The 26,564-nt window shown below is 41.3% G+C and overlaps 1 protein-coding gene across 6 annotated transcripts in view; it reads right to left on the bottom strand.

Moving 5' to 3' along the window:
• The window catches only part of celsr1a (cadherin EGF LAG seven-pass G-type receptor 1a), a 77,369-nt gene extending 51,088 nt beyond the window's left edge, over window positions 1-26,281 (bottom strand). For 4 of the 6 annotated variants that reach the window (XM_067489924.1, XM_067489923.1, XM_067489926.1 and 1 more), the window contains exon 1: window positions 22,535-26,281. In XM_067489924.1, coding sequence (XP_067346025.1) covers window positions 22,535-26,090 — 3,556 coding nt within the window. In that variant the 5' untranslated portion in view covers window positions 26,091-26,281. The remainder of the gene's footprint in view (window positions 1-22,534) is intronic. The other 2 variants (XM_067489927.1, XM_067489928.1) reach the window with 1 other exon arrangement.
• Between the last annotated feature and the right edge of the window lie 283 nt (window positions 26,282-26,564).

The raw sequence follows: 26,564 nt of genomic DNA, 5'->3' as shown, positions 1-26,564 counted from the left end.
TGGTGAAGCCTTGGAAAAGGGAGGGAAGCTATGGACAAAGAGGCAGCAAAAGGATGGAAGAATTATATATTCTTTAAGCGATTCCATATGAAGCAGGAGTAAGGTGGGGGAATGAAAATAGCAATAAAGAATTGGAGGGACACTGTCTGTGTGTGTGTAGGTGTGTGAATTTGTGTGTGTGAGGTCGAAACATACATGTCTGTCTTCTAATGCAGGATGTCAATTAACTATTGTGGTAAAGGCATAATTTGCGTGTCCATTTGTGACCATAGATCAACAACCCTACACTCAGACATACACGTAAACACACCGCTGCTGCAACCTAATTTCACCACAGCACATGCAAACAGGCCTCTTTCTTCTTCTTCAACACTTCATCGTTCTCTCACTGCTTTGGCCACACTAGTGGGATTAATCCCTCTGTGTTTCTCGTTCCCTGTTTGAGCTTTCATACAGGGAAAAGTGGCAGCAGGCACACAAAAGACTTCATTCACCCCCAGGAGTGAGCAGAGAAGGAGGGGAGGTAAGGTCTGAGTGATTGGCGGAGGAGTGGGTGTGTGCTGTGGTTGTCAGAAGGATAATGTCCAAACTACAACCAAAGAACAGGTGGGGTTACAGACAGACAAACTGACTGATCCAGGACCAGTGATGGAACCATTAGTAGGAACAGGTGGGACAGCAGCACACTGTTGTAGACCAAAATGGAATCAGATGCTTCAGGTTACCTCAAGAAAATCACAAACCATCATTGTACAGAAATTATTTCTTTTCAAATAACTCTATGAGCCATTTCTGTACCTATAGATGCTAATTAGCTTTCTGTTCTGCACACTTAAACTATCCACAAGTGTTTTTAAATGAATCTGAGATGAGAAATAAAGCATTTTCATACAGTCTGGCAGTGTCAAGAGGTGGTGAATGGTGTTTAAACCAGTTGCCACATTGGTTTTGCTTTTCAGGGGCAGTTCTCTCTCTCGTCTTGCAGATTTCTTTGCATAAACATAGTTCTATGAGGCATGTTGTGTTGTCTTTGAATATGCCTAACAAGATAAGTGTTCCATTATTAAAGACAATCTTATCATGGCAAGGTCAGATTCCAATTTGGACTCCTGAGGCCATGTTCAGACAGACAAAATCCAGCCCAATGAGATGATGACCAATGTCAATGGTAAAGCTTACTGCTCAACCCTGTCCCACTGTCTCACCAGTATCTGATGTGTTTGAATCCATGTCCACTTCTAAAGCTTTATCTTGTCGAAGTGCAATACACATGTAAAACATGGTTGGTGTAGACAGAGAGCAGGAACCCAATGGGACATCACAGTTTGACATTTTTTGCTTGGAACATGAGGGACTTGAGCAGATTGTGCCACTGTATTAACTTCTCCTCCATCTCCACCTTTAGGCAGAATGGACTCCCACAAGTGCCCTTACTGGCTGTACTTAAGCAGAGCACTAAGGGGCACCAGTCCAAGAACTGGCCGGGGTAGAATATCTACGTCCCATTTAGGATCCCTGGGAGAGAGAAGGGAAAAGAGAAAAGAATAGAGGCACTGTTCCTGCCAAAACAATACTAAGCAAGCCCGGATGAGGAGGCCAGACAATGCAAAATCAGCCCAAATAAACGCTTGTCTTGTTAAAGTGCCTGAGGGTTGACTGATAGTAGTGCACTTGGTAGTTCATCGCCCGTTTGTCTCTTGCCAAAAAAGGTAATTAATAACGTAGGCACTAGTGAGTCCTTGACCGAAACAGTGCAGATGTGGACATTAGATTGAAAGCAGAGTTGGAGGTTTTGTTGTAAAGAAGGTCTCTGATGATACAATAAACGGTTAATAGTGTAAATCACAATCTGGGGTTTAACACATCTAAAATGGGAAGATAGAAAGTAAAAGAAAGAGGAACATTGGGGAAAACTAGATTAAGCTACCCAACCAGATTAAATCAAATAGAAATAAATACTTTGCGTAGATTAGGTCCATGACATAACTAACTAATTTTGTCTTTCTTACATAAACTTGTAAAAAGAAAAAAACAAAAAAACTTTTCAGCATAGAACAGCAGTTGGGTTTCATAACATCAAGTCCAGGGAAAGCACAAAAATAACAGCTCACCATCAAACACCATTAGCTCATTGAATGTAGAGGCAATCAGAAGAACTATCGAATAGCTTTCATTGCACAGCTCTGTTTTTATAATTGATTTTAAAGGACTGTTAAATCCATTCAGCTGTTCCACTGGAGCACTCTGGGATCTCAGTCTCTTAGCTGTGTAAGCTCTCTCTCTCTCCCATGTCTGTCTGTCTCTCCTGAGCCGGCTAATTGAGTTAAAGCCCTCCACTTCCTCTTATTAAAGGTTCAAAAGTTGCACCTTCCAGGTGTTTTCTGGTTCTGTTTTTATCGGCTTACATTATAGCCAAAAAAAAACAAAAACCCAAACTTTTAGGCAATTATGTAGGCTAAGTTTTACGCCCCACAGTTAGAAGGTAAATTGACCTGAAAGAAAAATGATCTAGGAGCATGTTCTTTAGCTCAACATCTGAGACAGGGTTTGTAATTCAACCATTCATTTTAATTCATCATTGACTCTCTTAAAGAGCAAGTGATAAAAATGTCACTGTTTTCCTCATAAGACAATTAGCATTATTTGTTCCTAGTGTTATCTGTAAAATAATAACTAAAGACATTATTTATTTACGTGTCATTTTTTTAAAATGAAAATTAAGAAACACAAGTAAATGACGACAAATATATGTTGAATGAGTTTAACAGACACTAAGAACCAAAACATTTGATAACTATTGCAAATCAAGTGACCAAGTGAACCACAGAACAAAGCTGAATGTGGCGCAGGAAGGTAGAGCGGTTGTTCACCAATCTCACAGTTGTTGGTTCAATCCCGGCTCCTCTGGTCACAAACAAGTCATCAAAAATAAGCAAGAGCATCAAAGCCATCAAGTATTACAAAGAAATGTGTGTGACAGACTCCTAGCAATGTACTAATAACACATGTACTGCCTTATTATTTCCAGCTACTCGTACAGAATAATATGGGCATAGACACATAGAAAATGTGTTAAAACTAAAAAAAAAATCCACTTACACACACACACACACACACACACACACTTAAATGCACACACTGCTCCTCCTTCTGCTTAAACTTGCTCTCTCTAGCATAGATTCCATTCGATAAGCTAACAGCGGACAAATAGTTGGTTTATTGGGGGTGCACACCGATCAAAAGCGTCCGCACAGGTCGGCCTGCACTGCTCTCTTAAGAGCTACCCAGCCATGAATGGTCTAATAGGGCCCAAGTATCCATTACACTGACTGCAGAACCTGTCTTTCTCTCCGTGTCTGTCATTAGTCGGCTGCCTCTGCTTACGCTGCATGTTGTTCACACATTTCTAATTTTGTCATTGCTTTCTACTACAGACATTTTTATTGTAAAATATATTTTTTTAATAAATTTAAGCTTTTTTGAAAGCACAAAATCCAATTAAAATGCATATGAAGTAAAAAAAAAAAAAGAAAAGAAAAGAAATAATAGCAATAATTTAAATTACACTGAATTTGTATTTTTTTGAAAATTCCTGACTTTCTTTTTCGTTCAATCTAATTCCAACTCTCTCTACTTTTCTTCAAGCTCCTTCTCTCAGAGGTGGTGTCAGGTTTCAGTTATTGTTGGTGCTGGTTACTGATAAATAGGGTGCCTAGTTACCAGCCAATGCATGATTGGCTCTTTTCAACAAAGCAGGGTAAAAAAAAGGGGGGGAGGCTGGTGTAGTGTGTGTATGTGTGCGTGTGTGTTGGGGGGGTCACCCTGGGAAACGATGAGAAAATTTAAATAGTTGGCCAAATCTTCAAGACATTTGTGTGTGTGTGTTCAAGTGTGGGTGCATGTGAATGTGCAGCCATTTTCATTGTCACTGCAAGGACAAAGCCTCGGAGACACTGACCCCACCGACACTAGCTGAATGCCCGCTGTAGACCCCCATCAGGCCTCTATCTCCGCTGGCATTAAAGCAGCACTCTGCCAAACACGGTCTTTACAAATGGCTTCCAAAGACACATCATATCATGTTCCTTCAGCTAAACATCAGCAATAATATGCACTGTAAATAAAATGTATGTATAAATATTTTTGAAATAATAATTAGTAGCATAATGATACTTAAAGCTGTGCTCTGAACAATTACTTATCTGTTTTTTGCTTCACTCTTCTATTCATCCTACACTAGGTATCAAGGTATTTATATGCAAGTAAATAAAACTATTGTAATGTTTACCTACATCTTGTATTTGTTTCAGTATTCTTACATATTTCATGGTTCCCTTGTTCAAACACTTAACTTGACTTTTTTGATCCACCGGCAAGTGATAGGTGAACTAGTTATAAGTTTGGCCGCTGAATGAGAAGAATACCTGCCATTTCTCACCTTATGGGTTTTACTGGGTATGAACTGATGCAGGAAATTGAATGAATCAAACAATAAACAATAATGTAACTATAGTTGTTAGTTTTCATTTTTAATTACACATGCTATAACTCCCCACATGCCTGAGCCTCTACTCTCATGTGGAGGATTCAAGGCCTGGAGGCTTGCATTCAGACTTTCTGTCAACTTCAGGAAGTCTAGAGAAACTCTATAAATTGTTAATGTATTAGCTGGAACTCCCAGGCTCGCGGAAGAAGAGTAAGCTAGCAATTATCAGACGACAGCACTGCAAATGCTGAGCAGGCACATTTAACATTAAAGGCTTGTAAGTAGCCTTCAAACATGTGTGGCATGTATTTCTAGATTCAATGTTTAGGGGAAGCACACAGAGAAGCACAGCCGTTAAAACACAGCATTGCCTTTAAAACAATAATGTACAAGTCCCCAACTCCAGATCTTCTTAGAGAATTATTAAGTTACATTTTTACAGTATCAAATAATCTGTTAATAATCAACAATTTGACTTACCCAGATATAAACTAAACAAGATATAAATATAAACAAATCTGCTCAATTTCCGTGCACGATCAGCACGCACAGGAGGAACTTGTAATAAAATTTTACATTTGGTAAACAGTGTTTTGTTTACAGCACATAAGAGCAGTGCAACTAAAAAGAAAAAGGTTCAATCACTCGACTACAGCGGCAGTTGAGTGCTACAAACATCAACAACCCCACTCGATGGCTTTTAATCCTCCAAATGATTGGAAATGGGCTTTAGGCTCATTCTCAACATTTGTGGGAAATTTTAAAAGCTGTGCTACCTGTATAACTACTGGGCATGTAATAGGCTGTGACTGGGCTACTCTGTGTCAGTGAAACTTTGTATAGAGCCGCTGTAATTTTTAGTGGCAAACTAACATTACATAAAGGAGAGTATGCAGGGTATTTATAGTTGTAACTTCTATGCATGTATAGTTTTTAGATTCTGATAGCAAGAATGCATCCTGAATGATTTCCCTGACACACATGATGAACATGTGTGGTATGTCAGCTGTTTGTACACAGTTGGCCAGTTGGTCTTAGAGCCAAACGTTTGCTCCATCAAAGAGTCATTCATAAAACTATTCAGTCATTAAATAAGTCAGCCAGGCAGCCAGCGAAGCAGTCAAATTCATTGATTCATTCATGCAGTCCGCTGGTTAGCCACCAAGCAAACCAGCCAGCAGATTGAAAACGTGTTGACACAGACGCAGATATCCGAGTGCTGTTTGGCTTCAGCCAGGATCACAGCCCACCTGGAGCTGCTGGCTGCCAGCTGACCTCTTGATGTTTCAATCCTTCCTTGGCTCTGTGCCACCACTAGTTCAGCCTGGACAAGCCACAACCTAAATAACTCTCTCTCCTGTCTTTTATTTGGATTTCAAAAAGTAGTGAAAGAATGTGTTTAGGAAGTTGAAGTGCATTTTACAAGGACTGTTTGTTCTCCGCAATAGTTCTTTGTTTGTTGGTTTACAGGTCCTTAATTTTACCGATTCAGGCTTCGTCATGTTAATCCAAAGGAAACCTGGAGTCTATCGTCATTGTGTGAGTGTGAGAGAGAAACAGAAAACCTTAGTACATCAGCTAAAATAGCCCTGCTAAGATCTTACCAACAGAGCAAGTACAATCTGATTTTTCTGTGGAAGCAGAGGTAGCGGTTCAGTACGAAGAAAACAGTGTTGTAACAAAGCGGTACGGTTGAGCGGAGGGGAATAATTCCCTCTCACCAGGAGATTCTTTGAAGTCAGAAAAAAAGAATGTGAGGGTAAAAAAAAAAAAAAAATGCCCCCACCACTTTCTTCTATCCTCTCCTCTTGCCTCCTTCCCTCCCCTTTATTTCTCACTTTACCTAATTTCACTCCCTTCCTCTGAGAACTCATCGGTTTCCTTTATCACACAACTTCTATCCCCTCATTTCTTTCTGCTTCTCCTCTGGTTTATAACCTTCTTCTCTCCATTTTCTTCTCCTTCTCTTCAGAGGGTCACTTAAATGTCACTATACTGTGTTGGGTGACATGGCCGACAAGAATGGTGTGTGATAATGAGTCAGCTTCAGAAAGAAAAGGTGGGAGGCAGTAACACATATTAGTTTCTTTCAGGTTTTTCTAGAATATCTCCCTATACCTCTGTGAATTTCAACTTGAACATTAGATAATAAAGCTTCCTAAACAAATACATTTGATAATAGTCTGTTATAGAAGTGTTGATGAGCCTCGGTCCTCATTTTTTTGTAAATGATCAGAAAGTATATTGCAGACAGCGTGTATGAGGCCATTTCATATGGCTGAACAAAGACGTTTTACACCTGCAGCAAAGTTTAAAAATCACCTTGCCTGACCTGCCTTTTCCCAGAAATAGTTAAATATGTATAAAATAGAAGGCTTGTGTGCGAATCTGTTACTTGATGAAGTACACTGAAGACGGACTCAAGTATAGTGATACAACTCAAACAATCCTGATTCAGTCAAGTTAGTTTTACACTTTGGTTTGTGCATCAAGCTGCCAATTACTGTAATAAGCTCTAGCAGGTGATCATAAATACCAAATTAGTCCTTGAATTATTAAGGACAATGCAAAGAAAATTTTGATGTGTAACTAACAGTGAAATAATCAGTTGTCAATCAACAAAAAAATTAAACAATTTAAGTCAAGTGAGTAATTCATTTGGCAGAAATGCTAAAAATATACATGTTCCAACTTAAAGATGGAAATGTTCTTTGACATTTTAGAGACAAAACAATGAATTAGTTACGAAAATAAATCAGATGATTAACTGATCATGGAGACATCATTAGTTGCCGCCCTATATTAAACAAAAAGTGAAAGAAAAAAAAAAGCTAGAGTGAACTCTGTAACTTGGGTAACTACAGCATTGGTCTTATTGGTGGGTGGACATAAGCTTGACACTATTTCGTCATAGTTTTTATCATGGGTGGTCCCGTGGTCCTCCCCAGGCTTGACAAATTGACAGTATTCCTCACTGAATTTAAAGTAGCAATTACTGTCAACAGATAGTATAACTAATAACAGCATCTCTAGCTTTTTATCGAACTCTGCCACAGCAAGATTTAAAACATCCTACCAATCTGCGAATTCCATACTACACAGCAAAAAAAAGACATTTTTATCAACTTTATCATGTTATCAACTATATACTGTATATAATTAACTAGTTGTGACTTTCTTTTTTGATATAATTTGTCTGTTGATTCTTCTGAAGGCTAAGACACTGCTAATAAACTAATGGCCGCATCGATTGTTTAAGCATCTTCAGAATTACAGGAGCTTCATTATTTGACTGGATTCTTTCCTTCTTTGTCTCCCTCTTCATCCTGCTATTCACTCACCTCATCCCTCAGCTCATAAAAAGGGGGATTTATTAGGGTGGGGAAACAGTAAATTTTAACTTCAGCTCAGCCTGCAGGGACACGCCCCAACATCAGACAGATGTTCAGTCAGCCCCCAAAGAGACAAATTTTAAGTACTCCCACAAATTACTGTCTTCAACTCAATCAATCACAAATACAGAACATTTCTGTGCTCAAAAAAGAAAGTTTTTTGAAGTTTGGTGGTCATGTTATGACACGCTGCAATGCTTTCAAGAAGAGCAGGAAAGGGAGGAGGATCAGGGTCACTGTAATAAGATTAAGGACGACAAGCTGTACTGGCTGTGTGTGTGCGTGTGTGTGTGCGTGTGTGTGTGTGTGTGTGTGTGCAAGAGAGAGATAGAGAGAGAGTGCGAGAGAGAGAGACAGGGAGAACAAGAGACCAAAGAAGGATATGAAGTTCTTTCTACAGGACAATTTCTAAATTTAATGTATATATTTTTTTATGTGCATTTGAAGACCTTTTGCCACAAGTTCAAGACACTGCATGTAGGTACACAAGCATGATTGGACATGCACACACACTTATAGGATGCTCTTGGTCAAATTATGAAGATGTTTTCTGGTTTTGCTTGCAGGTGAAGTCATACCGGTGGTGAAGGCTGGAATGTGGAAACTATTAAGTAGGAAGAGAAGTCTGTGAAAGACATCCAAAACATGTCTCTTATTAAGACACAAACAAGTGTGTGTGTGTGTGTGTGTGTGTGTGTGTGTGTGTGTGTGTGTGTGTGTGTGTGTGTGTGTGTGTGTGTGTGTTCTCTCTTGATCCTGCATTTGTGTCAGTTAACCAAATGTGGTTTAAGGCAGGTGGGAGGTTTCCAGAGAAAAAAAAGAAGAGGGAATGATTCTGCCTTTGAGTAGTTGTAGAGATGAGTGTTTGTGTGCCAGGTTGTGCACTGGCAGACTGCCGTGCTCTGCAATCTCACCGTCTTCCGATTCAGAAAATTATGCTACACCTTTAATATGTAAAGAGGTGCACGAAAATAGTGGAATAACCCAGCTACCAACGGATAACATACTATTGTCATCCACAGAGCTGCTAACATCACTAAACTTGAGCATTATCTATTTCCTGCAAAACGCTGTATAATTCTCCTCTCCATATTAGTCAATAATGTTTCACAAAAATGTGTGGATTACAGACTTCACAAGACACTGTGTATGGAACAGCCACAGAGGAGGAGAAACACAATGATGCAGAATAAATTGTGTAAAAAACAAAGAGTAGTGGTGTGTGAAAGCAGCTTCACTTACGCAATGGCAGAGGTATGTCAGCGTGTGCTGGCTGCCCACGGCTGCTATCATCACTTTAGTAATAATAGACCATTTCCACTTTGTTATCCTTGCAGTCTCTAGACCTCGGGCAGCCATGGCTCAGTGGGTAAGGCAGTCGTCCACGGATCACACCTGTGGACCGTGGCTCAATCCCCGGTCCCGGCCATATGTCGAAGTGTCTCTGGGCAAGACACTGAACCCCTAACAGCCCATTCCCCTCCCCAGCTGTGCAGTGCCGGTCCAGTGTTGCCAGAAAATGATCCACTGTGGCGACACTGAACTCTCGGGATAAGCCAAAAGGACCAAAAAATTTGTTTTTTAAATAAATAAATCCTTGCAGTCTCTGGACCTCAATCACTGAGTGAATGCTAAGCACAGGTATGGATACGAATACAAGGCTCATAGTGAGTATGTGAGTGTAAATGTGGCAAATGGTGATCACCCCAGCTCTAAACCAACTTCCCCCTGAAGCAAAACCACAGCAACAAACCACAGCTTTCCACTCCTATATTAAAGATACTGTAAAACAAGACCCAAAGGCCTTGACTCACACCACAATAGTCTGTCCTTAGTAGATTCAGGGGAACAGATAAGCCATAAACACAGTATTGCACAGTATTTTGGAATGTTTAGGGCGACTGAAACAGACTGCATGCGCTGAGGCTGCACCAAGTGTGCAGCCAAGGGTTCCACACTGTCCCAAGCAGTAACCACTGAGTACCTGCAAATCCAGCCCCATGTAATCACAAACAATAAGGATCCATTGAATAGAATAACAGAGAAAGTTGAGAATTTGGATTCCTTAATTAATTGGAAATAAACAAAACCAAACTATATGATCATGTTACCTTAGTGAACATTTATTTATTATAAACTTCAAAACACCAAAAAGAGAAAATTTATTCAAATTGAATCATCAATTTTACAAACAACATCTGTGCTAACAAGAACTCAACCAACACTGAACCCTGTAATCAAATGTCTCCATTAAAATGCCTTGTCCTGTGAGCCCATTATACCCCGTGTGACTCCTAACAAGTAAAGACAATCGCTTCACACCTCTAACACAGATACTGACTGTCAGGAAGCTAATCAGCATTTAAAGACAGAACAGTAACAGTAAGGGAACTGTCTCTTAATAAAAAAGTAAAGTGAATGACAAAAGGACTGTGTACAGGAAGATGAAATGCAAATGAAGACCTGGCTCTTTAATGTCAACTCTGTGAACTTTTGTTTGTCTGAACCGTGGGTGTGGTCAGCTCAAACTGAAACATGAATGCTCCACCTGTCTCGCCTTCACTTCACAGTTTATTTAAAGAAGGAGCCTGTGAATCATTGTTTTAGTGTGTAAATTATTATTTTGGTTGAACCATTAATTGTTTTTGTAATGTGTAATTCATGAGTACAGTAATGCCATCACACACACAAGAGAATGACAATAACAACATATCTGACAATCATGAGGCTGTTTATAATTAAAACTGGAAATGTCTAATGATCAATATCTGAGCTTTGTATTTTATATTTACGTTTACATGGGCAAATAGCACTGAGGAGAGTGGGCAGTTGACACTGCACACCACTAAACTTACATTCTACACATCAGGCATCACAATACAAACACCTGTGATAATTCTGGAGTGCATTGTAAGAATAGGTGGTTCTAATGTTTTGGCCACTTCATTATTTTTAATTAGGGTGGCAAAACCTTAGAACCACGTCTTCTTATAATGCACTCCAGTACGACTCCACTACCCACTTTGACCTCAATGACAAACTAACAGTAGAATTATCACCTTTGAGACAGTTTCATCCTAAAAACTGAGAAATTAAATGCTTATAAAAGTAGAATTCATGGCAGAGCTGCTGTATTAAACTGCATTAAATTGCACAGGTGGTTATAATGTTATGTCTGATCTGTGCACATAAACTAAGTATTGGTGATTAATAGGAATTAGGATAATAAGTGGTAATAAGTTTTAAATCATCTGCTAATGTAGAAGGCGGCATAATTTCCCACGTATGTCTTGTTGTTACCCTGCCTTAAAAAATACATTGTCCCCAATCATTTACTCTCCTGGCAGTTGCATGCAGAGCATGTAAGCAAACAGCTTTTTAAAAGTAGTACTAGTCTATATCAGATGCCAGAAGGAGCCTATGTCTTTCCTCATTTCTCAAGAATGACTGACATTATCCATGAAACCAGCAAGGTAAGAGAGTGACAGTGGAGATGACCCTGCAGTTAAGTGGAGGTTTACTCAGATAAGACCACTGTTGTGAGTCACTGAACTCTCAGCTGCTACACTCTAGACCCCCTTTGTCTGTTTGACCTCCCAGGAGCCAGAGTTGAAATAACCATAATCAGAGGCCATGGCCCCCTGAGCCTCCACTGACTCATCAAGCAATTTTTCGGGCTGACAGAAAGCAGACATGAAACAAAGCTATCGTTGCCTGATACCTGTGTCTTAAGTGTGACTCGACTATCCTGCAACAGCAACGTCACTCTTTCCACAACGTAATAGAGAATGTGACCAGTCCCTGCAACTTATCTCTTTAACAAAACTACTTCTGCCGGCCTCCTCATTATAGCACTAATAGACAAGAGCAGTTCAGCTACAAACATTAAAGCTCTATAATGAGTCCATTAAGAACTAGTGGTTATTGACAATCCTCATGGAAATTGATTCAGACAGTGTTTTAGAAATTCCTGAGAATGCTCAACAGCCTCCTCAGGGCAGGGTTAGAAACTGGCAAATGGCCTTGACTAATGCACTAGTACAAGTAGAAGTGCTGGTAAACATTTCTTATAGTGCATCAGTGCTGACACTTGGAGTATAAGAAACTGAAAAGAAAAAAAAAAAAAATTGGAGAAGTCAAGTGGAAGTCACTGCCATCACAGAGTTTACTTCCAGTCAGAAAATGTCCTGTTCTTAGTGCACAGACAACAAGAAGGTATAGGAGCTGATTTTTGGGATTAACTTTCGGCAAGAGCATTTTTGATCACCCTAGTTATTACAGACACGCACACACAGACACACACCTCCTGACTGTAGCCCAGGATTTAATATGATAAGGGGCTGTTCAAGGTAGACAGCAGCACGTATGTTATTTTCAAACATCACATGGGATGGACAGAGACAGAGTGGACCATTGTGTTTCCATTTAGCATTTATAAGTAGAATACAAGAACTGTTTGTTGATGTAGTTGTCAACAACTAACTTTTTACACCGTCGTATTTCGAAGGATGCCTTTATAGTAGACATCAAAATGGTTTTATAATGCTATTTAAATAAAGGCAATAAAAAAAAAAGAAATCAACATAAATATGCCTCATAAAACATCCTGCAAACGATTTATATTCTTTTAAAACTATTTAAAAAAACGAAAATCACAGAAAATGTTTGAACTGCATTTTTTAGTTTCTCTGTAATAGCTGTTCCTGAAGGATAAAGTAGCTTCTACTTCTTTGATACATGTGTAACTGAAGACATTTTAGGAGGGTGAGGTCGTTTTTGTGTGTCGTATAAAAGGTGGAAGGGATCTTTGTGCGAAACTTGGCCTTAACACTCCAGGGGAAGAGGTCGGCAAATGCAAAGGCCACAGCTAGTCTCTGATCATGAGTGACAGGGAAATGGGCAACTCTACCGGTATGTGCATGTGTAAATGCATGCTTATATGCAGTTTACAGATGTGTTTTTGGCTATGTGCATGAGCAATCCTATCCAGAATGTAATAGGAGGATGTCATAGTTCAAAAGAGCATTTTGACACTTTATCAAAAGGCAGAGCAATCCATATTCACCTCGCAGCTCCCTCTGTCTACATCTACGTATATGTGTCTCTCACTTTCTGCTAAAAGACGAGGCCTGGAGCATTGTAGAAAAACATAAAAAGCTTCACTCTGCACGTCTTAGTCTGTTTCTTTGAAATGCTTACAGAGATCTAAGCCGTTCCACCTGTTGGATCCAATCGTAACACAGGGTGTGGTAGACACTTTTTTCGCACCGTGATTCTCTCTACTATGCATGATGGACACAACGTTGCATGAATAAAAATTAAAAAACTATATATCTGTTTTTTGTTAATATGTGTATGTGTGAAGTGTTTTTCCTCTTATGCTTAATAAAGATAAAAACAAAACTTAAGTTGACAGCAGGACCCCAAGTTGCTGGGGTTCAGTTAAAAGCCTACATCTTCAAACAGAGGAGTAAAATGTTGGTAAATGGGTAAATGTGAAGCAACATCATAAAACACTTTGGATATGCTATATAAGCTGGAAAAAACAATTGTATCCTTACAGGGCTTATCAGAGTTACAAAACTCCTAATTCATAAATATTCTCTAATATGTTTAGTTTTATTATTCTCTTCCGCTCATGCAAGCGTGTAACATACATGCAACATGCCTGTCGGGTGTCATGTGTTCAAGTGCCACTCGTCAGCCTAGACAAAGGGCGACTTGAGCCGACGCAGCAGTAGGTCTTCATCTTCCTTTGATGTTTGTTTTGTGTCAAAGTCTGTGAACGTCATTAAGTATGCAGTTATTTTGGTAAAAACCATAGTAAGTAAAGTACTGGCCAAAAGAACTGGACTATAATGAACTAAGAAAGTTATTCTAATTGATCATCAACATGAATGTGCATACTGAATTTTATTGAAATCCACATGGATTTAAATTGATATTTTACTCTGGACAAAAGTGGTGGATACAGTGCCATTGACAGAGCATTGCTGCGAGTAAATTAAAAATCTGGTCAACACATTGCAATTCGGTTTACTTCGTGAGTAAAGGCTATTTTTTTTTTTTTTAATCTCCTGGAGGATATACCATCTATAGCAGGCCTACATAGGCAGTTTATCTTGCTGCGTAGCCTCTTAAGTACAGATCAACAAAGGAAAAGAAAACGAGTAAACTAGGGATGCAACTATACCACCTCTAACTCATACATGATAGAAAGTTAACTGAAAGATGAAATTTCAGGAAAGTCAGGTGATTTCTGACATAGTAAGCAAAAAAGGACAACAGTGTGAGAGTAAAGCATGAATCAACAAGTTCCCACACACAAGCTATTAACTGTCATGATTACACCTGTCACCAGCTCCTTCTCTGGCTGAAGGGGAAATGTCTAAAAGTGACACCTCTGTGAACACAGTCTGGCATGAAGGCTTTCTTTGGAGTCCAAGATCAACACTCACAGAGGATCAGTGTTAAACCCCAATCAAGGAGGTTTTTTTTTTTTTAACAGGTAATTATGAGAAGGCATCGGTTTTCAGGAAAGTGGATAGTCAAGTTTCTCATCCAAATCTAAGATGCTACTCTCTCTCTCTCTCTCAAGAGCCTGGAAAAACTTTATAAATTTTATTCCCGTCATATAATGTCAATTCTCATATCAAGAGCTGCGTCTGTCAGTTGTAGGTTATCTTGGTGCAGAAGTGCACTTTTTTTTTTGTTCAGCTCTGGATTAAGCAACGCTTTTGGTCTGTTTGTGCCAGTGAACTCAATCCATTTAAGCCGTTTGACATTTCATCCTAATACCTTCATTGTCAGTGCCAACTCTAATAGCTGTAAGGATCGTAGCCTTGTGTACTGCACATAGAGCTATTACATGGGGTTGTTTCTTACTAATGGTGAAGATATGAAGTTACAGTGTGTGGCAGAAGTATGTCACAGGGCAGGATTAGTACAGAGGTGGCAGAGTACACACTGAGCAGCAAGAGATTTGATCATTAATTGCTATGACCTTTGAGTAGGAGCCATTTAAAATATAAAAGAAAGCCTAGGTCAGTGTCAGGGATACAGTTTGACAATTTGGGAGGTGAAAGGATGGACACCACTCTTAGGACGTGGTTAGTTTTCCTTAACAAAAAACTACAAACAGGAAAATTTTGACAATTTGATGCACAACTAAATTCACCAATTCACAGAAAAAAGCTTAAATCGCTTATGTGACAACAAACAGAAAACTATTCATTAAATCACAAATAGTGATTTTAACAACATATATATTGAATATATTCCACTAATGTTATGATCCATCTGGTGATTAAAAAAAACGTGATGTTAATAACCTAGTTTTGCAAAATCCAAAATAGTAGTTTTTTTCCCCTCTCAGCAGCTTTAAAGTTTTTTTTAAAGTATCTCACTACAATCCATATGTGGCCCATTCTGAAGAACAGCTACTTTTTTCCCGGTCAGACTAACTTGCACTTTGATGTTTCTTGTTTGTGGTTTAAGAGTCTGGTCTTAGATCCTGAAGCAGGTAGTTCATCATCTAATGGTGAAAATTAGCTTCCCCTGGCCTTCAATTGAGGCTCAGGAACCTGGTCACCTGAGGGTAAAGTCTGGTTCTGAGAGAGTTTAAAGGTCAACAATGGAGGCGAATTACAGTGAAAGCTTACAACTGATTCTAAAACTAATTCTACACACAAAAGCTTTCAAATTCCTAATTTATTACCCTCGTGAACCTATTTAAATTTTATCCTAAATTTGTCAGTGCTGCTGTGACAACAACATTCATGCAAGACTGAACCAGGACGAGTACAGAGGACAAGACTACAATGGAGAAAAAGTCTAAAACCAGAAATGAGTTTGGAAGACGTCAAATTAGTAAAAAAAGATGGCATTTTTCATTTCACTGTGCAGTTTCCCACAACTAAATCCTAAAATACTTCCCACAAAATCAGAGCCACAATTAGTAACTGAGCATGAAGCCCTGTGGCGTGGCCAGCAGACAATCCGTGAAGAGAGGCACCAACTGTCTCCCTAACTTCTCTGTTGGCTCTTCTTTTGCCTGCTTCTGCTTCCCTTTCACACTTGTTACTGACTCTGGCTAGATATTTTATATGTACACCCTCAGCCCACACCACTTAACATTCCTGCAGCTGGTCACCGCACATCGCAATGCATGTAATATCACACTTGAGAGCCGTTAGCGAGCCACGACACTTCCCCTGCCTCCTCAGTGAAAGGGGACAAAGAGAAGTATTGTGTCATGGTAGTGAGAGAGAGAATGAAGAAGAATGAAAAGCTGACAGAGGTGTGTCAGGTTACAATCAAATACGACCCCTCCACCACCCAAAACCTGTTGGAGTTTGAGGGGTGAAATCACTGTCCTGCAGCACGTAAACAAGAGATAACCCTCCCTTTGTGTGTGTGTGTGTTTGTTTGTTTGTAACAGAGAGGGAAAAGTGGTGTGTGTCGTGTGTTTCAATCTAGATCTAAGCTACTAAACAGCACACACGTTTAAACAAAATACACACACACACGAACAAAAAGGTACACCCCCCTGTGTTACCCCAACTTTTACCCCTGAGCCCAGAAGAAGACAAATAAACAACTCTTCTTTGTAATCCCCACAGTACACACACACTTGCATGATGGGAAGACAGCACACGTTGCAGCCCACTTTTACGCCAATGACCGAAATCAGCACAATGCTTAAGAAAGATTTCCTGCTGGAAACAAAACACTGATCTTGAGAAAGGAGCACATGGATTAAAATGTGTGGGAGGAAAAATGGCTCAAGTAACAAAAGATGGACAGAGATGGCAGGTTTACACAAGACAAGCTGAGTAAAAATGTAACACGTCAACAATTAGTTAGCGTAAAAACTGCCATCCTCCTCCAGGCATAATGTCAAAGCATGAAATTTGTGTCAAACAAAGTCACTCTTTGTTTCCTCTTTGACAATTTGGAGCAGCAACCAGTTCTCAGTCACTGGGTGGCCATACTGTTTCTCACAGGCTCTGATGGCACCAGAAGAAAGTTTTAATTACTTAAACAACTCTTCTCATTTTAGCCTTTAATTGAGCACACAGACCTCAATAAAGACAAGTAGTGACCATCTCTGATCAACTAAATGAAATGAGTACACTGATCTGAGTTTAACATGTTTGAATACTAACATTTCCTAATTAGCACAAAACACTAAGGCAGTGTGGAAATTTTCAAGATGTGAAATTTGTAACAAATGTAATGTCAATAATTTTAATTGTTCGTATATTTCAGCAGACCAACATTCCCATCCCCAGAAACATGATGCCAGCATGGATTAAACCATTTTGGACAAACACTGGTTTGGGGATCACCAAGGAAGGGATGTGGACAAATGCACAGAGGCAAGCATGCAAGACAGACAGAAAGCAGGTCATCTAATAAGTTTCTGTAACCACTTAGAAGAGACTCAACAAACACATGGCAGTTGAAGACTCTCCGGGGACATGGTCGAGCCATGGGTGGAGGAGGAAAAAATAAATAAATAAATAAGAAGAAAAAAAAAAAAGGAAGTCGTGAAAGAAGATAGTGAGACTGAGTGAGAGGTAAGAGAACAGAGATAGAAAGAGAAGGGAGACGAGACAGTAGAGTGTGATATGTTAGGAATGAATGGGATCTTCTAATATCAGTTACTCCGAATGCCAAGCCTGGGAATGGCAGCATATCTCACATGTACTGAAGGAAAACATATGGGCTGCTACAGACATGGCTGATGTGCACAGGCACCATCCATGGAGACATTGGAGACATACGTACACACAGTAGGATCAAAGTAAAGCACTTTTTACTCTGTTAAAGTGCTGGAGCAGAGTTCTCTGCCAAAAAAAATAACAATGGAAAATCTACACCTTGTTGACTTTGGTAGGTAGCAAGAAGCTTTGATGGAGATTCTAATTGGGAGAATTCACACGTGGTAAATTTTTAGACTGCAATCCCAGACCAAAGGAAAAAAAAAAAAATACACTGACAACATCTTCTTTCTTGGACCTTTCTGCTCCATCTGTCAGCTTGAGGTCACAAGTCGTGTATTTGTGAGTACAGGGATGTTTCTCACTGCTAAGTGTTTGCATGTAAAACCCCATGTGCTGCTTTGTTCTCACAGGTGAAAGGCCACCTCATCAATGTCTGCGCTTGTGTATCGCTCCCACATCTGTGCACCATTGAGGAGTCACATTTCTCTTGTCAGACATTACCTGGGATAAGACATGAAAACAGGAAGAAAAAAAAAGGGGGGCGGGGGGGTGTCCGCACATTTGTTTCCTTTGACTCATATAGTGAATGCTTTGTATTTCCCAATATGTATTCTTGTGTCCCAACATGTATGATGGAATATTTCAGGGTTAATTAATGACTGAAACCAACAGAATGCCAGGGATGGTATGGAACCAAACACAGGAAGATTTTTTGCTGGATAATATGATGATGTGGTCAGAAAAAAAAGAAGGAAAAGCCACAGAATTCATGTGGAGAGCAATGCATCTCACAGTGTATTGCACAAGTTTAATTGTGCCCCATAATAAAAAGTGACTATTGCACATCCCTTCCCTCTAAATGATAAAGCTGTGGTTTTCACAGGAATGTTTTTAAGTGGCCTGTTGGTGGAAGCTCAGTGAGTTCAGCAGCAGATTGTATTTTATCTCAATCTTGATTTTAAATAGGCACAAAGCCAAAGCTCCATTGTCACTGTTGAAATCTAATTATGTGTATAGAAATAGGGAGGTGTGAAAGTGAGAGAGAAAGTGTGTATTAGGAGGGGGCGGTGGGTGGATGAGAACAGAAATGTTAAAAAGCTGAGCTATGCAACTCCTCAAACGGGATTAAGAGGCAAACCGGGGCAGGAAGGCTCAGAAAAAGACCCATTGGAAAAAAGAGGGGAAAGACTGGGAGGAGGGATGGAGGGGGGTATATATCAGTACATGTAGTGACTTGCCATTTTGCTCACCAGCAGCAAGGAAAAAGATCAGAGCCAGGGTGGAAAAAGACGATTTGGCATCAATCATTCCTAATCGTTTAAGTAACAACCTGCTACACTGCATCGCATATTGATATAACATAACTCCACCTATGGCCAGTTTACGCACGTTTTTACAATAGCCGTTGTAAAAATATCAGGTGAAAATTTATTGGAAAGAAAAAAAACAAACAAACAGTGCACTTTAGGTGATGCCTTTTACAAATCGAGGGCAGATAGATCTCAGAGCAAATAGAAGAATGTGGGGGCAACACAGCCAAATAAGCAAGCAACACAAACGATCAGTGCTCTGAAAGACACATATCTTCCCAATTTTTCAAAAGAGACCATTTGTGAGATCATTTTTTTTAATATACTTTAGCTTTTTAAATAAATGCTTTTCTCAGCAACGTGCACCAGACATGAACTGCATAAGCACTTACCGGCCACTTGGGATAATTTTTCCTAAAGGTGAAAACTCTCAATCAGGTAAGATTAGAATCAAGCCTTTATTTCAACACCACTTATCACCAATTATTCAGACTTCTGACAACAGATGCTCATTAACTGCACAAGTGTTTCCTCTGTGCCACTGCAGGCCTGCTTTGATTTGTGAGAAACCACAAATCTGGCTCTGACTAGATAGGGCTCAGTAACGTGGCAAAACTTAACTACACCTGTCCCAGTGAGTTAGATAAGAAGAAAGGAGGGCTACAGGTGTATTACACTGAAATACTGTACCTGTCTAACTCACTGACACTTAAAGCAGTCAGTAGAAATTGACAGATACTCATCTTTTAGAAAACAGGAGTGAAAACCCCAAAGGTTTCAAGTGAAATTTGACAAGCTAAGATAAGAACTCTTACAATAAGATCACATAGAATTGGCTATGGAACCACCAAGCTACTGACACACACACACACACACACACACACACACACACACACACACACACACACACACACACACACACACACACACACACACACACACACACACACACACACACACACACACACACACACACACACACACACACACACACACACACACACACACACACACACACACACACACACACACACACACACACACACACACACACACACACACACACACACACACACACACACACACACACACACACACGCACACACACGCACACACGCTAGTGGAAGGGGAGACAAACGAGGACAGACAGAACAGTGTTGTGGCTAGCAGAGTGTGTTTAGCGAGTGTATGTGAAGAGACTTATCAGGGCATTCTTGTGTTTCAGCAAAGGGCTCAGGAAACATTCCCAGGCCTTCTGCTCACCAGAATGAAAGCACTGGTGCATTTCCTGCCCTGGTTCAAAGTACAGCCTTGATTATACGGATGTTAAGGAGGAAAATGTGTCATTCTTTGTGACGGACAACCTTTTCATCTCTGGTTTGCCGTGGGCTCTCTACAAACACTAAATCTATGCTCGCTTTGATAAATAATCAATAGTATTTTGTTCCATTACTCAGGCACCATAATCAAGGTTAACGGGGAAACATGGATATCAATGTTGGATGTCAATGGTGATCTGATCTAATAAGTGTAATGCTGGCCAACAAAATAAACATACCCACACCCTGAGATTCATACATTAATTTAAACCAACATGAGATCAGAGAACTGTCAGGAATGAAACAGAAAGATCCAAACATCGGTCAATAAACAAGCAATAATAATGCCTCACGTACAACTGTAAAGTCATATGTCAGATCCATTTGAACATCTCGATAGACAGGTTAGTCACCAATGGCAATAAAACCAGATCTTACCCAAGACTGAGAATTTACACCTGATCTGATGAGTTTACTCCTCAGAACCGAACAGATCTGTGACAGCCTCTAGATTAGGCTGAAAAAAGGTCAAAACAATAAGCCTCCAATAAAACTAAACACTTCAAAAGAAAATATGGGAGACCAGGGAAAGCAGATAGTGTGTACATTTGAGAGTCACTAGCACAATCAGAGTCTTGTCCTCCGGTGCTTGTTAAGGTCCTGTTAGCCCACCAATCCCCCGAGGCTTTCTTTTCACAAGAGACTGCGGTTAAAAGGTCAAGACATCAGCCGTAACGGTTACCTAACACTTGACATAAGGGTGAGCCACCAAAAAAAGGGGGGTGTGGAGTGTGCATTTCTTCAATTGTGCATGAACGCGTGCTTACATACGAGTGTGTGTGGGTGTGTGTGCACATTGCCTCAACTAATGAAGATATCCAGCCCCTGTGGGACCATCATGAGGTCACCGTTTTCAGAAGCAGTAAATGAGGGCTATAAGGCCAGGAACCATTGTGGTCAGTCGTGGCATCCTCAGATGCTCTGCAGGTTGTCAATGACTGCTATAAAGCATCTAGAAAAGACAGTTTGTCTTTTGTCCTTGACAAAGAAGGAAAACACACTAGAGAAAGGAAAAAAATAGAAAAGTGGAAAGAAATGAAGATTTTTTATTTTTTTTTGTGCACCAAGTAATTTATCATCACCATAATTATTTTGAGCCTTTAAAACAACCACAAATTGATCAGATGGGTGCAGCTTGGCTCACAGCAGTTCAATTGCATTCTTGCTTTGTATGTGTGATTTGCTGGAGAGATGATACAACTGAAGAGTTCGAGCTGTGTCGGGCTGTTTGCCCATTTTCGGGGGAAATGTGCTTTGAGAAGCAGACAGAGGGAGAGAAAGAAAGGAATAAAAATGAGGAAAAAAAAAGAGACAGGGTTGAGCAACCAGTTGTCAATAAGTAATCGGGTAGTTATTCTGTCAGGGTTTTAGATTTATTCTGCCTGTCCAACTGCCTGATTAATGTCACAGTGCTTTCTTACAAAGTGTGTGTGCTTGCCTGTGCTGTTACCCTGCCAGTTTAGGTGTGAGTGTCCAAGTGTTTGCATGGACTTAATCTTTAACTCTGAAGAACATACTCTCTGCTTACGTAGTGGGAAAAAAGACAATTCTTTGTGCATGACCTTGTAGCATGAATGCACAAGTTTTCAAATCCAAACTATGCCATTTTCTTTCCAAAACTAAACTATGGATCTCAAATGTCTCCTTTAATCAAAGCTGAAAGGGTTCCAAGTGGGAAAAACATGTTGCAATCATCTTGCCACGACATATTCATAAAGCTCCCTGCAGTGCACCTACAGCAGCCCAGAAACATTTGCCTTCTGCACTTCAGGCTACACTGTATGCATGTGTGTGTTCCTACTTGTGACAGAAACCCACATATCTATAAGAACAAAGCATCTCGGTTATGAGGGTGCCCCGCTAATAGCACCTTTTTATTACCTTAACCAACCACTTCCACACAATACATTTATCACCCAAATGGCACAAAAGCAGCACAACCGGATCCTGGATACAGCCTGCAGCACACACTCAACATATAGTCAACACTACAGCCGAAACCTGCTCGTGTTCTTAGTTCAACGAAAAAGAAAAAAAAACTCTATATTGACTCAGCAGTTAAAAAATGCGTCACATGTTGTGACTCAATATCCATCTTTAAACACAATTTATCACCCTATTTGCATGTTCTAACACAAGCCACTGAGATGAAAACGCAGAACTTCTTCACAAAAAAAGGACAATGAGAGCGATAACCTTGAGAATGATAAAGATATAAAATATGTTTTGAACTCTTTACCTGAGACGGAAATAGTCATGGGGGCTTCCAGGGGCCTGTCATTGTCCAAGTCTCTGCTCAACCTCAAATCCCCAGTGTCCTCGTTCAGCACCAACAAACTGAGTTCATTTCCAGATTCAAACTTGTACCGTAGCTTATCCGATACATCCGGGTCATGGGCTGGAACCTTTCCTATTATTCCTGATGGGAAACTGTTGGATTTGTTGGTGACATAGTTGTTGAAAATAATCTCAAAGTTTTGCAACACAGGCTCATTATCATTCATGTCTACAAGGCGGATGTGAACAGTGGCCCTGCTTACTAGAGGCGCTGAGGTGGCCTGGACCACTATGACATACTCTGTTTTAGTCTCGTAATCCAGGTCTGTGAGTGCAGTGAGGTCACCGTTAAAAATGTCCAGCTGAAAAACTTCAGGACTATTCCCTTCTACAATCTGATACATGATCTGAGCATTGGTGCCTTCATCTGGGTCAGTGGCAGTGATCCGGGCCACGACTGACCCCACTGGGCTGTTCTCCTCTATGTCAATAAAAAGCTCATCCTTTTCAAACACTGGGGCATTGTCATTTATGTCTTGGACAACGACATGAATGGAAACAGCTGCTTTTAGAGGCGGAACCCCCCTATCCACAGCATAGGCCTTCAGATTGTAAACAGGCACGTTCTCCCGGTCTAGTTTGCGAGCAGTTCTAACGATACCAGAGTAAGGCTCTATGAAGAAATCCCCCTCTCCATCATCACCACCCTGAAATGTATAGCTCAACCTGCCGTTTGAGCCAGAGTCTCTGTCTGAAGCGGAGATCTGGAGAACGCTGGTGTAGACAAGTGCATCTTCAAAAACTGTGCCCTGGTACAAATCTCTGAGGAACTGAGGCGCATTATCATTAGCATCCAGGATGATAATCTCCACATAGGTGGTATCAGATTTCTGAGGGATGCCGTTGTCTCTGGCAATGATGGCTAATGTGTAGGAGGCCTGGTCTTCGTAGTCAATTTCCATTTGCGTTGTGATGGCACCTGTATCTGGGTCAATTTTAAACTGAGGTACATTGTCCTCCATCACATAAGTAATGCGAGCATTTTCCCCCGTGTCCTCATCTGTTGCACTAATTACCACCACAGTGGAGCCCACTGGTTTCTCCTCACTGAGCATCACCTGGTAGTTGGCACTTTGAAAGACTGGCCGATGCGTGTTGGCGTCCGTCACATTGATGAACACCTGAGCAGTATCATAGCGTGTTCCGTCACTGGCTGTGACCGTCAGAACATACTGCCGTTCCTGCTTGTAGTCCAAAGGGAGGGCTAAGGTGATGAGACCACCACCGCTCTGGCTAGTGATTGCGAAGCGGTTCCTCGTGTTGCCGCTGGAGATCTGGTAGGTTACCACACTGTTGACGTCCCTGTCCACAGCGGTTACTGTGAGCACGCTGGTCCCCACTACCGCATCTTCATTGATCTTCAGCGAGTAGACCTTCTCTGTAAACGTGGGCACATTGTCATTCACATCAAGCACTGTGATGCTGACACTGGCTGAAGAGGACATGACAGGTATCCCATGATCTCTCGCCTCTACACCAAAAGTGTAGAATTCAGTGGTCTCCCTGTCGAGTTCATCGCTCACTGTCACCCAGCCTGTGCTGTCGTTGATGGTGAAGGGGAAACCGGGGGTGGTGTCAGTAAGTCTGTATTCCAAACGGGCATTTTCTCCTGAATCACCATCAATCGCCTGAATGTGGATCACAGAGTAACCAATAGCCACGTTTTCCAAGACTGTAGCCTGGAAAGGTGTACTGACAAACATGGGGGCATTGTCATTCACATCCACCACTTGCACCACCACCATCCCTGTGGCATTAATTAGTGGCGGCCTGCCACCATCCTGAGCTTTAATCCTCAAATTATACTCCCGAATAATCTCATAGTCCAGAGGATTGATGACATCAATCACACCAGTGGGAGAGTGAATGTAGAACTGACCTTTAACATTACCGCTGATGATGCTGTATTGAACTTTGGCATTGTTCCCCTCGTCTTTGTCAGTAGCCTCCACCTGGATGACTTTGGTGTTGACGACCACATTCTCTGGGACCTGTACAACATACCTCTTTTCACTGAACTGCGGGGTGTTGTCATTTTCATCCTCCACAGAGATGTTAACTGTGGCAGTGGCGCTGCGGGGACCTGGATCTTTCCCCTGGTCATTGGCTTCAACAATGAGCTGGTAGTGGGCCCGAATCTCCCTGTCAGGCCTCTCTCTGATCCTGACCAGGCCGCTCCGGGGGTCGATCTCAAACACAGAATTCACTCCGTCGCTGTTCACAATTTTATAAATCATGTTGGCATTGGAGGGAGCGTCTCCGTCAGTTGCCCGCACTGTCATCACTTCGAAGCCAACTTCCACATTCTCCCGGATGCTAACGCGATATTCAGTTTGCTCAAACACAGGGCTATGGTCATTCGTGTCACTCACAGTGACAGTGAGGTATGAAGTGGCAGATCTCTTTGGGGTGCCATTGTCAGTTACAGTGACTTTGAAAACATGTGTGTCTTTGATTTCTCTGTCCAGAGCCTGGACGGTTGTTATGCTTCCTGTCTGAGGGTCAATGTCAAAAAAGTCATTGGACCTGCTGTCAAACAAGGCTTCCATGCTGTACTCCAGCCTGCCTGCCTCTCCATCATCCGGGTCAGTCGCTTTCAAAGTAATGACCCGCGTACCCGCAGGCTCATTCTCGGGCACGGACACCTGATAGTTTGGCAGCTGGAACTGGGGAGACGTGTTGACCTGTCTCCTCCCTCGATGGATTGGTTTGATAGACGTCTGGAGCTTTTCTGTTAAAGATCCAGGCTGTTTGGGCACTTTTACGAGCGTCACACTCACCTTCACAGAGAGCCGGTCCCCCAACGAGCTGTGCAACGCGCAGTGCAAATCCGCCTCAGGTTGCCCCGTGTGCGTAACACACCAGTCACTGTCCAGGAACAAATCTCCACGCTTGAGCAATGCACCAAAGTCTTCTCCGACACATTCAGTGTCCAAAAAGGTGACGTTCCGCGTAAAGGCAGGCAAAAGTTGGGTTACATTCAAAAGCAGTTTACCTGCGTGTAAGCAGGAAGTTGCATCCAGTTTTGAAAGGTGTTTAATGTGAATGTCTGGCTTTCCCGGCGACTTCTTTCTTTTATATTTAATAAAACAGTCCTGGCCGTGAACAAACACATTAAACTGAGTCAGAATAACGTCCCCACATGTCGAGGAACCTGTTCTGACATAAACAGGCGCTGGGTTCCTCGGTGTGTGCGCACACTGCAGTGTGTGGGACAGACGGATAAGCCCATCGTGCCTCTCAACTTGCAAAACGCGCTGGATGAACTTAGGTGATAAAGTCCTGTCAATTGTGTATGTCCATCCAAAGCCGAGCGACAGGTTTGCCAAAAGACTCCCGGGCTGTAAAGTCTCCGAAATGTGTATATCCAAACACCCAAAAAGCGGCATGTTAAACAGGGCACAGACCAAAATCCAATACATCGGTCGCTCCATTCTTGTAAACCACCCAAATCCCATTCAGCTTCTGTGAAACTCATCGGCAAAAACATTAACTCTCCCTCTCCCAGCACCGCGGTTTACTTTCATCCCTCATTGTGAAGTTCTAACGTGGGAAAAGACGCTGAGGATCCATAGTGTCAGTGTGTCCACGGCGCACAGCGGCTGCGTTAACCCACACTGAGTTTAAATGATTACAAAATGGCTCCGCTCCTCTCCTCCTCCTCCTCCTCCGAGACTTATTACCATAAACCTGCTGCGTCCCCCCTCTGGGACGCTTTCACAGGAGGGGGCTTTTTTTTTTTTTTTTTTTCCTCATGGAGATTTAGGAAGTAGCCCTGACCGGGTGACCAGTGCGCGCAAGTGCATTGTTATTACAATTAGGAGACTTGGGTAAAATTCCTAATACGAGCTTGAATGTTGCTCCTTCTTCCACTGGTTCATGTTTAAGTAGTTTGAAGAAGTGACGGCACATATAAAAAAAAACCCGGCATC

Source organism: Channa argus, chromosome 21 (assembly GCF_033026475.1).
Source record: "Channa argus isolate prfri chromosome 21, Channa argus male v1.0, whole genome shotgun sequence".
NCBI lineage: Eukaryota > Metazoa > Chordata > Actinopteri > Anabantiformes > Channidae > Channa > Channa argus.
This window is presented reverse-complemented; position numbering and strand designations above follow the sequence as displayed.